Genomic DNA, 16,241 nt, shown 5'->3' on the forward strand with positions numbered 1-16,241 from the left:
TAGTATTGTGTTATTTATGGGAAGGGAATTCCTGGAAAATATTTTATCACAATAAAATGGTATTGGAAAATTCTTGGTAGCCAATTAGACTGTACAACGACTAATTTTAAAAGGGTATTGAATATTCTAGTTGTGTCTGCTCTTCATTGTGATTTTTAAAATTCTTCATATGTATCTTAACTATCAATTTCCCAGTTAAGACACTCTTCATTTGACCAGATAAACGACTGCATGTTGTCCCATTTTAAGAACAGCTTTTGACACTGAAAAGAAATGTTTATGCTTGTCCTAAATCATACTATGATTCTTTCAAAATGATATTCATAACAATAGCAAGTTTAGCCATTTGGCTAAAAACAGATCTGTTTTGGGAAAGTTTGATGGTATTTTTATGAATATATCTCTCTTACTCAGTTCATATTCAACCAACTTTGAATAGTTTATACTGTTTTAGAAATGGTTGTGAAGTGTTGGATAGTTGCTCACTAAAAAGTGGGAGTTTGCAAAATTCATTTGTTCTTAAGTCATTGTGGAATCTTTTTTGCAAAATGGTCTTCAGTGCTTATAGCATTGTTTTGCCGTGAATACCATTCTTAATACCTAAATGCATAATTCCTAATGAAACTAAAAATTATAAATGATCTATCTCTGCAGTCCCTCTGAACTGGAGAATGTCATTTTTCTGATTATGTCTACCACCATCCTAAATTATCTGATCCAGCTTTTAATTTAAATGTTCATTTATGTGGATGTTTATATCTAATCTGACCCCCATTAGGATTTATATCTGTAGATGACAGATTTTTCCTGAAACTTTAGAATTTGCAATCAGTTAAGGTGAAAATGACCTTTTTGTCACCTAAGAATGGGATATTCACAAAATGTGAAGATGTTAAGTAGTGAAAATGGCAATGCCATAAATGATTTCATTCATGTACTTAAGCTACCAAGTTGCACAGTAACAACAGTTTCCCAGAATAGAGTTGTATCAGTATAGAAGGCAAACAATAAAAGTGTGCATCCACTTTTGCATTGTTAACAATAGCCTTTATAACCAGATATACCTGATATCTTTTTATGATACAAACAGAACAAACCAGCTAAACGTAATGAAGTCCATGAAATGTTTTCCAAGGAGTAATTTTATTTGCATATACAACTTTACACAAATTATATATTATAGGATAATCAATGCATATTTTTCTTTCTTTTAGGCTATGCAGTACTAATAGTATATTGGAGTGAGAAATTTGTGAAGTTGGATGAAAACATACTATTTTTTTAATATGAAAAATTACAATATATATAAACAGTACGTGAAGATTTCACATCTATACAGAAATGTCTTTTTAGTTTTGCTCTTTAATCTTTTTTAAAGTTATATGCCTTTTCAGTTCCTTGTATGAGATCTAAGTTTCAGGTCAGTCTTCAGCTGTTCCAGATTTAAATCAGACCAAACTTCCTGATATCAGTGCCAATAGGCTGCAGGTATGAATTTATAAGGAAGTTTATTTTTTCTTAGTGTTGCTCTTAGATTGGGAAGTCAGAGCCAACATTATCTACAAGGCACCTGCCCCAAACCTTCTGTTAACATGACATAACAGGTTGGTTTGACATGTTTGTCTTGACTTTACGTCTTAAGATTGTTTTTTTAAGCAACAGTGACAAAATGGCAGCTGTCACTCTAAATGCAATCATCCTGTGTTAGATCTGAACCTAATTCTGTAGTATACTTTGCTAAGCACTTTGGAACTTGGTATAAGTGGCACATACAATTCATTTTTATAACAAAAGTATTTTAGTTGTGTAGATAATGTGTGTTTTTTTTTAAAAAAAAAGAATGTAGATAGGGATGTAAATGCAGACATCTTTGTCAGCACTGTCGTAACTTGCATTCAATTGAAAATGCCATTGAAAATGGATCATAAGTACAGTCTGTTGTAATTTCCCCCAGTTGCTTAGTGACCAGTCATAAGTAAAAGTTTTTACCTTTGATCAATCAGCCACTTTTTGCCTTCCTCCAGCAATGCTCTAGACATCTCTTGTGCTATTTCTTCTCTGGTAGCTTGTCAGTGAACCATGGTGCTTTATGAGATGTGCATGCATAGAGTCCACACAAGTGCAATTCAGTCCAAGACCCATCCCATGAGCTTGCCAAGCCGAGACAATGGCATCTGGACTGTGTGCCAGAAATTCCCATATTTCTAAGAATATTCTAAAACTTTGACATTAATGCAACTGAAGACATTTCCATAATCCATGAAGCACATATTAAGTTCTTTTGCATATTCTTTGACTTTTTCAGCAATAATCGTAATATCCTTAGACAGCCCAAATCTGGCCTAGAGGTTATTACTCTCTGAAGCAACATGTATGAAGGGGGAAACTGGATTTTCCTGTAGAGTGTATTATTCTGAAGTAAGAACACAATCCAATGTGACTATAGCATAGTGGTTTCACTCACTACCAATTTAGACTGCACAGAACCAAATGTTCAAACACTGCAAACGACCTCACAACCAGTTAGGAAATAGGCAATGCTTTTCTTTTGGCTTCAGTAAGCCATTTTCAATTTAATTATAATTTGATTTATATTTTAAAGAGTATTATACTAGTCCTTAATAATTTGAACTAAACTATGTGGCCAGCACTTAGGATTTACAGTAAATAGTGTTCTCGCTGCATAAGGAGAAGATAAAAATACAGATCTAAAGTGCCATAAAGATATATGATTATGCAAAGTGCAGGGTGTGATATAAAACAAAATAGAAGAAATACCAATAACAAGTAAAATTATTTAGTTGTGCAGTATATGTCATTGCATATTTCTTTTTAAATAATGCTGTTCTTTTTACCATTTTGGAGATTTCTAGTCTTAGATCAGGATCTCTACAGGGCACAAAGAACCTCATCCCAATTGTTTTTATTGAAAAGTTTTAAAATACATTTTATCTTTAACAATCCCCCCTCCCCCTCCCCAACCTATCCCTCCCTACCCCTCACCCCCCCCCTTTCCCCCCTCCCCCCCCAACTTCCCAGAGCTAAGTACAGGGTATAAAAACAAAGAACAATCATAAACATCCATATGCTACCAACAATAAATTCTTAAATCTATCACTCTCTAGCTCATATAAAATAACTACAAGCAATATTAATAGTACATATAAAAAGAAAGAAAAAAGAAAAAGAAAGGAAGACTTATTCAAATGCTAAGTGAAACTTTTTAGTCCCATATTTCTTCTGAATATATTCAATCCATTTTTCCCACTCCATAATATAACGTTCTTGCGAATGATCTTTCAAATAAGCCGAAATCTTTGCCATTTCTGCCAGGTCAGAAACCTTTAAAGTCCATTCTTCTATAGTCGGCAGCTCCTCCTTCTTCCAATACTGACCTATTAAAAGTCTTGCTGCTGTAACTAAATTTAACATCAACTTAGTGTCCACAACAGTAGCACCTGTAATTATACCCAACAAAAAAAATTGCGGACAAAACTTTATCTTTTGCTTGAAGATCTTCTGCATATTCCACCAAATTTTTATCCAAAAAGCCTTGACCTTTTTACAAGTCCACCATATGTGAAAATATGTTGCATCTTCACCACCACACCTCCAGCATTTTGGCTGATAATTCGGATACATACTTGCAAGCTTTTTAGGATCTAAATGCCATCTATAAAACATTTTATAAAAGTTCTCTCTTAAGTTTTGAGCTTGTGTAAATTTTACGTTCCTCACCCAGATCTTTTCCCACGTATCCATTGTAATAACTTCTTGGATGTTCTGGGCCCATTTTATCATACAGTCTTTAACCAGTTCTGTTTCTGAATCAATTTCTATCAATACAAGATATATCCGTTTGATATGTGCTGGACCCTGATTTCTAATTTGCTTTATCAAATTTTCATCAGTCATTGCGAAACCAGTTTTCTGATCTTCTTTCCACCTGGCCCGTAATTGAGTATATTGAAACCAGGTTTGAACAATCTTCTCATCTCGCAAGAAATTATACGATTTTAAACACCATACACTTCTTTCCAAGCTTAAAATCTCCTTATACGTAGTCACGTCATGTTTAAAACCAACATTTATGTTTTCTATTGCGTGTTTTGGAATAGCCCACAATGGTATCTTGCAGTCTAACTTGTATCTATACTTTTTCCAAACTCTCAACAATGCCTGCCTTAAAATATGCACTTTAAACACATTATCTACCTTCTTATCATACAACAAATACGCATGCCAGCCAAATAACAAGTCGTGGCCCTCAAGATTTAATAATCTCTCTTGTGTCAAATTAATCCAATCACTTATCCCTGCTAACGCAGCAGCTTCATAATATAATTTAAGATTGGGCATTTTAAGACCACCTCTTTCACGAGTATCCTGCATAATCTTAAGTTTAACTCGTGGCCTTTTCCCTGCCCAAACAAATTTATTGATAATTCTTCCAAATTAGAATCTTTCTTAAGAACCGGTATCATTTGAAATAAGAATAAAAATTTAGGCAGGACATTCATTTTCACTGCTGCGATTCTTCCCAACAAAGACAATTGCAATTTTTCCCAACTCTCCATTTCTTTTTGAATTTTACCCCATAGTTTTTCATAGTTATTTTTATATAACTTTGTATTAGAGGGTGACAAAAACACCCCCAAATATTTGACCCTTTTAGCAATCTCAAATCCAGTTAATCCTTCTAAAAGAGCCTTTTGCGAAACTGTCATATTTTTGGCCAGAATTTTAGTTTTTTGTGCATTAACTTTAAATCCAGAAACCCTCCCATATTGCCTTATTATCTCCATCAGGTCCACAACAGAATTTTCTGGCTGGGTCACTGTAACAACCAGATCGTCTGCGAACGCCCTCAATCTATAATCCTGATCTCTAATTTGAATACCCTTAATTTTTCCGGAGTTCCGAATTTTTATCAATAATATCTCCAATGTTAAAACAAATAATAAAGGTGATAACGGACACCCTTGTCTTGTGCCCTTCTCAATATTACATGCTTCAGTCAAACTATTGTTAACTATTATTCGGGCCATTTGTTTTTGATATAATGCCCTAATTGGTTGCAAAAATTTATCCCCAAAATTCATTTTATCTAAAACTTTCATCAAAAATTGCCAATTCAATTGATCAAAAGCTTTTTCAGCATCTAAGAAAATTAGCGCCGCAGGGATCTGGTTGTTCCTTTCCAAAAACTCTAACACATCAACTATATGCCTCACATTATTTTTCATTTGCCTACCACTAATAAACCCAGTTTGATCCCCATGAATCACCTGTTGCAGAACCCTCATCAATCTGTTAGCCAACACCTTAGCAAATATTTTATAATCTGTATTTAGAAGTGATATCGGTCTATAATTTTTAACTTGAGTAGCATCTTGATCTTCCTTCGGAATCAAAGAGATAAAAGCAGTTCTCCAAGACGGAGGCACCTTTCCCCCTCTCTGAATTGACTGAAACAGTTCCTTTAATGGCTTTATCAACTCCATTTGTAAATTTTTATAGTAAACCGCAGTCAAACCATCCGTACCTGGCGCTTTATCCAACTTCAATTCCTTAATTGCTATAAGAATTTCTTCTTCTGTTATCAACTGGTTAATCTCCTCTTTTTGTACTTGCGTAAGAACCGGGATGCTAGCATTCTCCAAATATACATCAATGTCTTTTTCATTAATCTTTTCCTTCGCATATAATTTAGAATAAAAATCCACAAAGGCTTCCTTAATAAGATCCTGTTGAAACACAACCTTTCCCTTATGTTCAATTTTATCTATATTAGAAGCCCTTTGCTTTTTCCTTAGTCTATAAGCTAGCCATCTACCTGGCTTATTAGCATTGCAAAAAGTATTATGCCTAGCAAACCGCAAGTTGGTTGCCACTTGATCAGCCATCAATTTATCGAATTGTCCTCTTAATAGCTTAATAACTTCCTTAGTCTTTACATCTGATGGATTCAAAATTAAGACCTTTTCTTTTTCCCTAATTTCATTCTCCAGTTCTTTCCTTCTGGCTTCCAAAGTACATCTGTATTTATTATTCATATATATCAACACCCCTCTCATGTAGGCCTTGCTAGCATCCCAAACCATGTCCATAGAAGTATCCTTATTCATATTAATTTCAAAAAAATCCTTCATCCGCTGCTTACATTCTTCCACATTTCTCTGATTTCTAAACAAATTCTCATTTACGCGCCACGAGCGCCTATCCCTAGTCCTTATTGATCTCTAACCAAACTGGACTGTGATCCGAAATAGTCCTTGCACAAATCTTTACCTTCTTAATCCTAGAAAAAAAATCATTAGTCAACAAAATAAAATCAATCCTAGAAAAAGATTGATGTCTGTCAGAAAAAAAAGTATAATCCTTTTCACGTAGGTGTATGTCACGCCAGATATCTCTCAATTCCAAGTCGTCCTTCATTTCAAAAAAAGATTTAGGCAATCTGGCATGACTCAGAGCACGCTTAAAAGAACCCACCTTGTCCATCTGTACATCCAATACACCATTCCAGTCCCCCATAAAAATAAACGATTTATAATCCAATTGAGTGAGCTTTGTATGAAGTGAACTAAAAAAATCCGCTTGTTGTTGATTAGGAGCATACAGTCCAACTAAAAGCGTTTTTTTACCTTCTAACAACAAATCTATCATAACATATCTTCCTTGCGTATCTGCTTCAATTAATTCCGCTGTTAGAGTACTTTTAACGTAGACAACCACTCCATTTTTCTTATTCATCGCAGAAGCAACAAATTGCGTGCCCAACCTTGAGTTCGATAAATACTTTTGGTCCATAACCCTAATATGCGTTTCTTGCAAACATATAACATCAATCTTAAATTGTTTTAAATATTGAAAAACTTTCTTTCTCTTCTGTGGTGAATTTAATCCATTGACATTCCAGGTTAGGAATTTAGTCGCCATGCGTGGCATCCCGAAGCTTTTGAAGCACATCTTTAATAGCCCCTATATTTTCTTTGGGCCGCGCTCCTCCCACAGCTTCACTATAAGTACGCTTTGAGAATTCCATAAACTTCTGCTGGTCTTGCTCTTGTACTTGTCTTGCTCGTTTTACAGCGCCGCGCGTCAACCTCTGCTCTCCAGCAGCCACCAATGAAGCTGTAGTTTGATCCCCTCCAGCACCATTCTCCTCTGTCTGTCCATCGTCAGCCTCTTGAGGTTTTCCCTCTCCAGATCCCTTTGCTGCTTCCAGGAGTGATAGTGGGGTTGCTTTTAAAACATTGTTATAAAAATCACGCGCCTGAGTCACAGTAACCAGACGATATCTTTTACCTTCGTACATCACCACCAGTCCAACTGGAATCTCCCATCTAAACTTAATATCACGTTGCTTAAGTTCCTGTACGAGGAATGCAAAATCCTTCCTTCTCCTTAGAATCTTTGGAGGAATTTCTTTTAGAACCAAGACTTCTTGCTCAGCAACCACAACTTTAGTATCATAAGCAGCTTGAATAACTTCATCTCTAGTTGCTCTCTTTGTAAAATAGACCACCACATCTCTAGGTAGCTTCCTCTGCCTTGCAATCCATGAGTTTACACGAAAAGCTTTATCCATACATCCCTCTATTTCAGATGCTGGCTGGCCCAATACTGCTTCCAAAGCCTCAGAAATCAGCTGCTTTAGGTCTTCTTTAGGATTCTCTTTTAAGCCCCTGATTCTTATAGCATACTGCATCTGATGATACTGAACAAGACTCAATTCTCCGTCCATTTTGTCCCTTAAATTTTCATTCTCCAGTACCTTTACTTCTAATATAGTGTTCTTTTGACTAAGATCCTCCATTTTTTCTTCCAAACATTGCACACATTCAGCCACGCGTTCCACTGTAGACAAGATGTCTACCCTCATTGCACTAAACTTCTCGTTAAGCTTCTCTTCCATCCTCTCCTCCAATTTCTCCATTCTCTCCTCCAACTTTGCCACCTTATCATCCAGCATTTCTGAAATTACCTGGGATTGCCTTGCAAAGGCATCTTGTAAATCCTTAAGCGTCAATGCCACAGGAGGTGCAGGAGGAAGCAGAGCTTGCAACGATGTCTGTTGCACCGGGGAAGTTCCCGCACTCCGAAGAACTTTAGAGGAAGATTTAGCCACCATCTTTCTTCACTTTCACTTGTTGCGCACTTTCACTTTAAGTTTATAAAGTCCATCAAGCTAAAGAGTAAGAATAAAAGTCCTCTTCACCTGAGCCTCCTGTACCGCTCTGCCTGCTCCTTTTACTCCATAGTCTTTCCTTCTGGCAGGGGTGGTCGCAAACGCCTGGCTCCGCTCCAAAAATCCCGGAGCAGAGACGCTAAACAGCTGGGAGCAACCCAGGCTACGGGGGAGTTCAATCCTTCAGCCGCCCAAGCTTTCAGCTCAGGCGGCCCCGGAGAACTCAACCCCTACCTGGGGCCTCACCCACTCCTCTTCTCCCGAGGAGGGGGCTTCAAATCCACCTAAACAGCTGATCGGCGCTGTTTTAGGTGGAAAAACTCAGCTGTGAAGCGGACAGCCCGAAACGGCTATCTTCGGCGCCGCGCCGCCACCGGAAGTCCCCTCATCCCAATTGTTGAAAATCTTATTGAGGTTTTTGATCAACAGTGTAGAAAAACAGATGAAAACAGATTCTCAAGATGCCAAATTCTGCACCCAATTTCTTATTTCAGCTTGTTTGTAAAGCTGATTCTGTTGAGGACAAAGCTTTGTGGTAATTTCAGAAGACATCATTCAGCAGCCTCAAGAAATTTGAGTTTTAATGTAGAAGGAATTATTTCACTAGTAATGGCACATAAAGTAAATTGAATACTGTTCAGTTTAATATGATTCAAAAAAGTATCCTTTTTTTGCATCCACTTGAATCTGGCAGATAAAATGTCAGAATTCTATTTCTGAAATGAGCAATGTAAACTAAGATCATATTTGACTAGGCTGATTAAGCAGTGTTTACATGTTCATGAATGAATATAACCAAGCCCATGTTCAGACTTAGATTGTGGCAATAAAAGCAATGAAGCATGTGTATTCGCTCTTATTGCATTTGTTAGTTTCGATCCAGGTACCTTGTTCAGAATTATTTGGGTCCTGTTAGGGGAGGAAAGGTGTAATAATATATCTTCAGACAGTTGTGACACGTTTGTATGAATATTTACAAATAATGTCATTCCTATTGGCCTAAGATTCCATGCCAGTTGCACAGGGTTAATATAGTAGAGGCTGTGTCTTGCTATATGAGTTGGATTTTTGCAATCTTGTGAAGCCTGAGGGATATGGTTTTCTAGGAATAAATCCTGATATCATTAGGCTGGACCCATGCCCAGCTAGGGCCTTCTGATTTTCTCAGGAAGGGGGTGGGAGGATAATTCAAGTGGACTGGGGAGGTAAAAAGAGCTCTTTGATGGAAGGTGAGGTGCTAACAACTTGAAAGAGGTCATGGCACAGATAGTGCCCATCTTAAGGTCACAATTGGGACTGAAACTTCCATTGGTAGGTAATATGGTCTTTTAAATGAGTCATGCCAGATTTTTTTTTACCTTTTTATTAAGCAAATCACTATGGTTGTTAATTGAATCACATAGTCATTAAGCAACAGCTTTCCCATTGATTTTGCTTGTCAAAAGCCAGCTGGGAAGGTCACAAATGGTGATCATCTGAACCCAGGACACTGCAACCATCATAAATACTGTACATGCCAATTTCTAAATGCTCCAATTTTGATCACAGAATTGCAGGAACACTGCAGTGGTTTACTCATGAAGACTGGATGTAAATCACTTTTATTCAGCACCTTGTAACTTCAAACAATTGCAAAATGAATCGTTAAGAGTTTAGGAGTACCTTAAGTACTTTGTCTCTTAAAGAAGCCATCTCTTCATCTACTTGATCTACTTCCAAGTCTTTGACCTCCCCTTTTGCAAAAAGATTCTGGAGAGGTTGGTGGGATGTCAGGTAAAGAAAACTCCAGATAAAGCAGAGTATCTAGATCCATTCCAGTCAAACCTGGACAGCATTAGTGACTTTTCTAGAAAAATTTCTTGGGTGAGTGGCAGGTTGCATTAACCTCAAAACTGGGAGCATGGAACAAATTTTATGAGTGGGCAGCTCTAACTGTTACCCTCTCGGGTGGAGCAGTCAAACCTTTGGTTGTCCTAATGTAGAATACCACAAAGCTCACACATCTCCCCTATATTGTTTTAATGTCTAAATAAAACCACTAGGGGATCTTATCTTTTGGTTTGTGATCAGTTGTCATCAGAATGTCAATGATTCTTAGTTTAACATTGCTATCTCAAACCAGGCCAAAAATGATGTGGAAATCTTCCTCTGCTCCAGTGTTTTCTCTGCCCTGGTACCTTCAAAACGTGTGGACTTCAGCTCCGCTTGAATTGAAGGAGAGAAATCTGGAATTGAACTCCACACATCTTCAAGCTGCCAAGGTTGAGAAACACTGCTCTGGTCTACGGAAGTTACAAGAGACTGAATGAGACAAAACAATCTAAAATGTAATTCTAGCAAGACATTGTTTTTCAGAAACTTCTGTGTTCTAATTCAATTCCATTGACACTTTTGGATGGGACAGCACTCCTCTGAAAGAGCAGGAATTTGAGGTTCTCCTTGACTCTTTGCTCCTTCTAGGCAGCTAGAGGAACAGGAAGAGATCATAGCAAAAAGAGCTTTTTCCCATCTTCAGCTTTACATCAATTACAAATCTTCCTGGACAGTTAAATCCTGGCAACAGTGACTCATGCCTTCATTATCTTACAATTACAGTACTGCAACACACACTACCTGGGGCTGTTTATGAAGATGACTCAGATGCCACAATTTATACAAACTGCAGAGATGAGACCTATTATCCTATTGCACAGTATAATTCTTCAGTAATTGCATTAGTTATCTATATGTTTCTGAGCCCAGTTCAAAATGCTGGTTATTACCTATAAATATGGCATAACATCAAGTTGTTTTAGGGTCTCTCACCTTCAAAATGATTCTTCCACTCTCACAGTTAGACTTCTGCATCATAGCCCTGAAACTTAGGATTATTTTGTTCCCAGAAGTACTGCTGCCCCCCCCCTCCTTTGTTAGATTCCCACAAGGCTGTCAAAATTATTTCAAGTAGACTTTGCAGGATAGTAGTGATCTGAGTTGTTTGGGGTTAAAATTCACTATTGGCAGTTATCTTGTATATTTATATATTTATATTTATTTATACCATAAACCATCCAGAGCCATGAGACTGTCAATAAACAACTGCAATAAATAAATAAATTTTTGGAGACACATTAAAGAAAAAAACAACCCCAATATGGCTTTTCTTTAGATGCTAAAAGCATAGAGACTTAAAATTATGCTAAAGTGGAATTCAAACAAAGGATCTTTGACACACATAATCAATCTGATTAGAGCAGGATATAAGAAGAATCATATCTTATTATATGCTGATTTGCCACTAGCTTATCAAATACTTAGGAGCCAAGGGCTTGGCATTAGAAGGAAACAACAGCCAACCACCAGCTATCAATACACCAATCAGCCAGTAGGAAGGCATCACATAAACACAACTCACAGAACAGTCCAAAGGGTGTATTCCAGTAGACAGAAGTTCCCTGAAGATGGGCTCCAGCATGAATCCAAAAGCTTGGAAGAGTAAATCTCTGGTCCCAGTGACTGACCCAAATTCAATCTTGCATCGTTATCCTGGGACACGTATATTTGCCTTCATTCGTAAGAATAATTTGTTTAGGTACAGAGATATAGCAGAAAAGGCCAGCTATATACATAAATCTGTTCCCAGTGCTAATTATTATAGAATGTTGTTAGCACATTTTAATGCATTTCATTGAGCGTTTCCCAAGGAAAGTAGAAGTAGACAGCCTGTGGGGCTCCATGACAATTGAAATAATGGCTTATACTCTATACTATTGTAAATACTATAAGGATATAATACTACATCCTTTCTTTTTATCTTACTTATGTTTTAGTTGCCTAATTACCAATTAATTAATTTTCTTTGCATGACTGCATGAGATATTGCTCAGAAAGATCACTAAGGTTATTTGATGTTTGCTACTCAAGGCTCTCAATGAAGAGAGCTTGCTTCACATACAAAAAAAAACCAGGGATGGAAATAATGTTAATTTTTTCTTTTCTTTTTTTTATTGAAAAGTTTTAAAATACATTTTAAAAACATAAACTCCCTCCCTCCCCCTCCCCCCCACTTCCCCTCCCTCCCCCTCCCCCCTCCTGACTTCCCAGAGCTGAATACAGGGTATTAACTTTTACAAACTTAAGCTAAAATATGATAACTGACTAAAAAAACACTTTAAACTCCCCTTAAACATAACTAAATAACTAAATAATAATAACTAAATAATAATACATCATATAATGCTAACGCTCACTCATGTGCTAAATGAAACTTTTTAGTCCCATATTTATTCTGAATATAATCAATCCATCTTCTCCATTCCAAAATATATCTCTGTTGTGATTGTTCTTTCAAATATGCTGAAATCTTTGCCATTTCTGCCAGGTCTGAAACTTTTAAAGTCCAGTCTTCTATAGTAGGCAGTTCCTCCTTCTTCCAATATTGCGCTACCAACAGTCTTGCTGCCGTAGTTAAATTCAACATCAATTTAGTTTCTATAACAGTACAATCTGTAATAGTTTTTGGGCATCTTGTTTAATCTCTTTTAATTTTTGTATTCTTGTCTTTTAACATGTATTGCCCTGTTCACCACCCTGAGTCCTTCGGGAGAAGGGCGGTAAACAAATAAAATTATTATTGTTATTATTATTATTATTATTATTAATAATAATAATAATAATAATAATAATAATAATAATAATAATAATAATAATAATAATACCCAACAAAAATAACTGTGGAGAAAACCTTATCTTTTTCTTAAATATTATTATTATTATTTCCAGGGATGGAAATAATGCTAAATTTTTCATATCATCGGCACCTGACAGAAATAGTTACAGTTGTGGAATTGATCATTTCACATGGAAAATATTTTTTTCTAAATATATTTATTTAGGAAACACATATTTAATATACATTTGGGTATTACATTTTAGATTAGAGCAGCTGATCCAGCATGATCTACTATGGTTTAGTGCAGTTTTATTTCCCAGCTAGTTGGCTATCAGTGTAGACTACAAACGTATGTAGTCTCAAACTTATGACCACAATTGGGGTTGAAATTTTGACCAGGCAGTTGTTAAGTGAGTCATGCCTGTTTTTATAACCTTTTTTGCCACCATTGTTAAGCAAATCATTACAGTTGTTAAGTGAATCATATGATCATTAAGTAAATCAACATTCCCCCACTGATTTTGCTTGTGAGAAGCCATTAGGGCAGGGGTAGGCAACTTCAACTCCCAGAATTCCTAAGCCAGCATGGCTCAGCTTGGAAACTCCCTTTCCCCTCAGCATGGCTGGCTCAGGAATTCTGGGAGTTGAAGTCCATGAGTCATAAAAAAGCCAAGGTTGCCTACCCCTGCAGTAGGGAAAGTTGCAAATGGTGATCACATGACCCCGGAACACTGAAACCATAAATATGCCAGTTGCCAAGTGTCTGAATTTTGATCCGGTGGCAGAGGATGCTGCAGTAGTTGTAAGCGAGAGGACCTGTCATAAGTCAGTTTTTTTCAGTGCCACTGTACCTCTGAACTGTCTCTAAACAAATTATTGTAAGCCCAGGATTATCTATACAGTTTTCAATAAAGGATGAGGGAAGATGTAATACAAACACATCTGGACAAAGCTAGATTGGGAAAAACTAAGGTTTTTTTGTCTGCACTTATATTGCCAGTATTTTGATGTATTCATACAATGGAATATCTTCGGGAAGTTAGAAGGAAAAAGGGCTGGGGGGCAATTGCTCCAATGATAAATTGGATGCCAGACAAAATATGGTTTAGCACTTTAACTAAGCAAATTGGTCATGTAACTAAGCAATTGATCAAAGACAGAATTAGCAAACAGAAATAAACATCTCGACACAAATTCTTGTCTAGCTACTTTACCTGTTTTTTTACAGAAAATCTGCCTTCCCCATTGACTTTGCTTGTTGGAAGGTCGCAAAAGGTGATCACATGACCCCAGGATACGGCAACCGTCATGGCTATGAACCAGCATCTGAATTTTGATCATCTGACTATGTGGATGCTGCCACGGTCATAAGTGTGAAAAACGGTCATAAAGTCACGTTTTTTCAGTGCCGTGGTAACTTCGGCCACTAAATCAATGGTTGGAAGTTTGAGGACTACCTGTACAGACGATGGAGGCTGTCAACCTATCCCAGGGGTCGGCAACCTTGGCTCTTTTATGACTCGCGGACTTCAACTCCCAGAATTCCTGAGCCAGCTATGCTGGCTCAGGAATTCTGGGAGTTGAAGTCCGCGAGTCATAAAAGAGCCAAGGTTGCCGACCCCTGACCTATCCTAACGTAAAAAAAATCCTTCAGATTGTTAAAGGAGGAGAAAGGGATTGGCCGACGCGGGCAATATGACCTACTTAGAAATCGCGCAATGCCTTGGGACGCAATTCCCACTTGCCGGGCCGCGAGATGAGCCTTGAGCTAGGCTCGCAGCCTTTCTGGAGCGTTCCGCCCCCAGCGCCGCCTGACCCCGCGGCCCCTTCATCCTTCCGCCTGTGGCGCTTGCCGGCCTTTCGCTGAGCGGTCTTGGGGTTCCAAGGCTCCGCCCCTCATCTTTGGCAGGCTGGAAGCCCGATGACGTAATGGAGCACAGGGTTCCCCACCTCCACCCGCCTCTCCAGCTGATGATAGACGGCGCTGCTGGCTGCCTCCTCGCCTCTTCCTCTGGAGGTGTTGCGCCGGGAGAAGCTGCTCCCTGAATCCCGGCCGGTATCCGAGCGGCTCTTCTCTCTCCGGCCTCCTTAGGAAGCAACCTGGCGCTTGGGAGTCGCTGCGAAAGGGCCCCGGAGCCAGCTCGGCAGGACGCGATGCTGGGCTCGCCTTGGACTCGGTTCTACTCCAACAGCTGCTGCTTGTGCTGTCATGTCCGCACTGGGACCATCATCCTGGGCATCTGGTATTTGGTAAGGGCAGGCGGGGGGCTAGAAGAGAGTGGCGGTGGCGAAGGAGGCGAATTGCAGAGCTGGTTCTCGCTTCTTTTCTTGGGCGGAGGGGGGAAACGAGGGGGCATGCCCTCGGGTGCCCCCTTCCCCTTGCGGTTCCCCCCTCCCATGGCGCCGGTCTCCCCAGGCCAGAGAAGTGGCGCAACGCAAGCGGTCTCGTCCTCCCGAGATTGGGGACTGGTGCCAAAGGAGGAAGGACAAACGACGGGCATGGCCGCAGCCTCTAGGTCGCTGTCCCTTGATGAAGCCTGGGGGGGCAGGGGGGGGAAGAGACGAATTGCTCTGTAGTTCTGAGGCTACGCTATAGATTTGATTAAATACAGTGAGATGCTCCGGATGATTGGATTCCTCTTCTCAGAATCCGACTTTTGCAAAGCAGAGTGCATGGGGGTTCCTTCTCTCTGCCTTCCTCTCTGCTCTTCCTCTGGTGAACTGGGTGAAACTGGTCCCATCCTCAGGAAACCAGAGGCCGGGGCACCACCTCTACCACCACCCGGCCTTGAACCCGAGCCTCTGTTGTGCTGCCCACAAATGAACACCCTCACCAGCTGCCTCTGCTCTTCCTCTGGACAGCAGGACAGTTGTGAATTGGACCCAGTGAATCCTACCTCATCTTCTGTTGAATCCCATCTCTTTTCTCTTGGACTCTTTTTTTTTTTGCACCTGATCCTCTTTGGTGCGCTGCCCAAAAAAAAAGACTTCCCTCCCATCTCGGAAAGAGCTGCTGCTACTTTGGACTGCAAAAATCATGACAACCCTTCATTGGTATCCAAAAGCTCTTTTTGCATCCCAGATCTGATAGCCCTGTACCTTTCCCACAAATACACAACCTCAGGGATGAAATTCCAGGACAATCAGCCCCAAGCTACCCAAGCATTTTAGACTAATGTATTCAGTTTGTTGTGAGCTGCGTAATGCCTTTGTCTTTGTTAAAGTATAGCCCCCTTTTATTCAGTGTGCTGCACTGAATTATGTCTGGTTCAGTTAACTATGGAGGGGGGGGAGGTCTCGGTCTGCACATCTTACCCCAATTCCTTAGAAGCAGAGCACAGAGGAAGGCGGGGAGTGAGTATCCCTGTTTGCCCTGTTTTTGCTTTGGAAAAGGGA

The 16,241-nt window shown here is 39.1% G+C and overlaps 1 protein-coding gene across 1 annotated transcript in view; it reads left to right on the plus strand.

Moving 5' to 3' along the window:
• Positions 1 to 14,797: 14,797 nt before the first annotated feature.
• LAPTM4B (lysosomal protein transmembrane 4 beta) overlaps positions 14,798 to 16,241 on the plus strand; it is a 45,472-nt gene continuing 44,028 nt past the window's right edge. The window contains exon 1 of the mRNA XM_081322481.1: positions 14,798 to 15,095. Within this exon, the coding sequence (XP_081178607.1) occupies positions 15,000 to 15,095 (96 nt within the window). The 5' untranslated portion in view covers positions 14,798 to 14,999. The remainder of the gene's footprint in view (positions 15,096 to 16,241) is intronic.

The sequence above is a fragment of the Vipera berus genome (genome assembly GCF_964194415.1).
Source record: "Vipera berus genome assembly, chromosome: 3".
NCBI classification, from domain to species: domain Eukaryota; kingdom Metazoa; phylum Chordata; class Lepidosauria; order Squamata; family Viperidae; genus Vipera; species Vipera berus.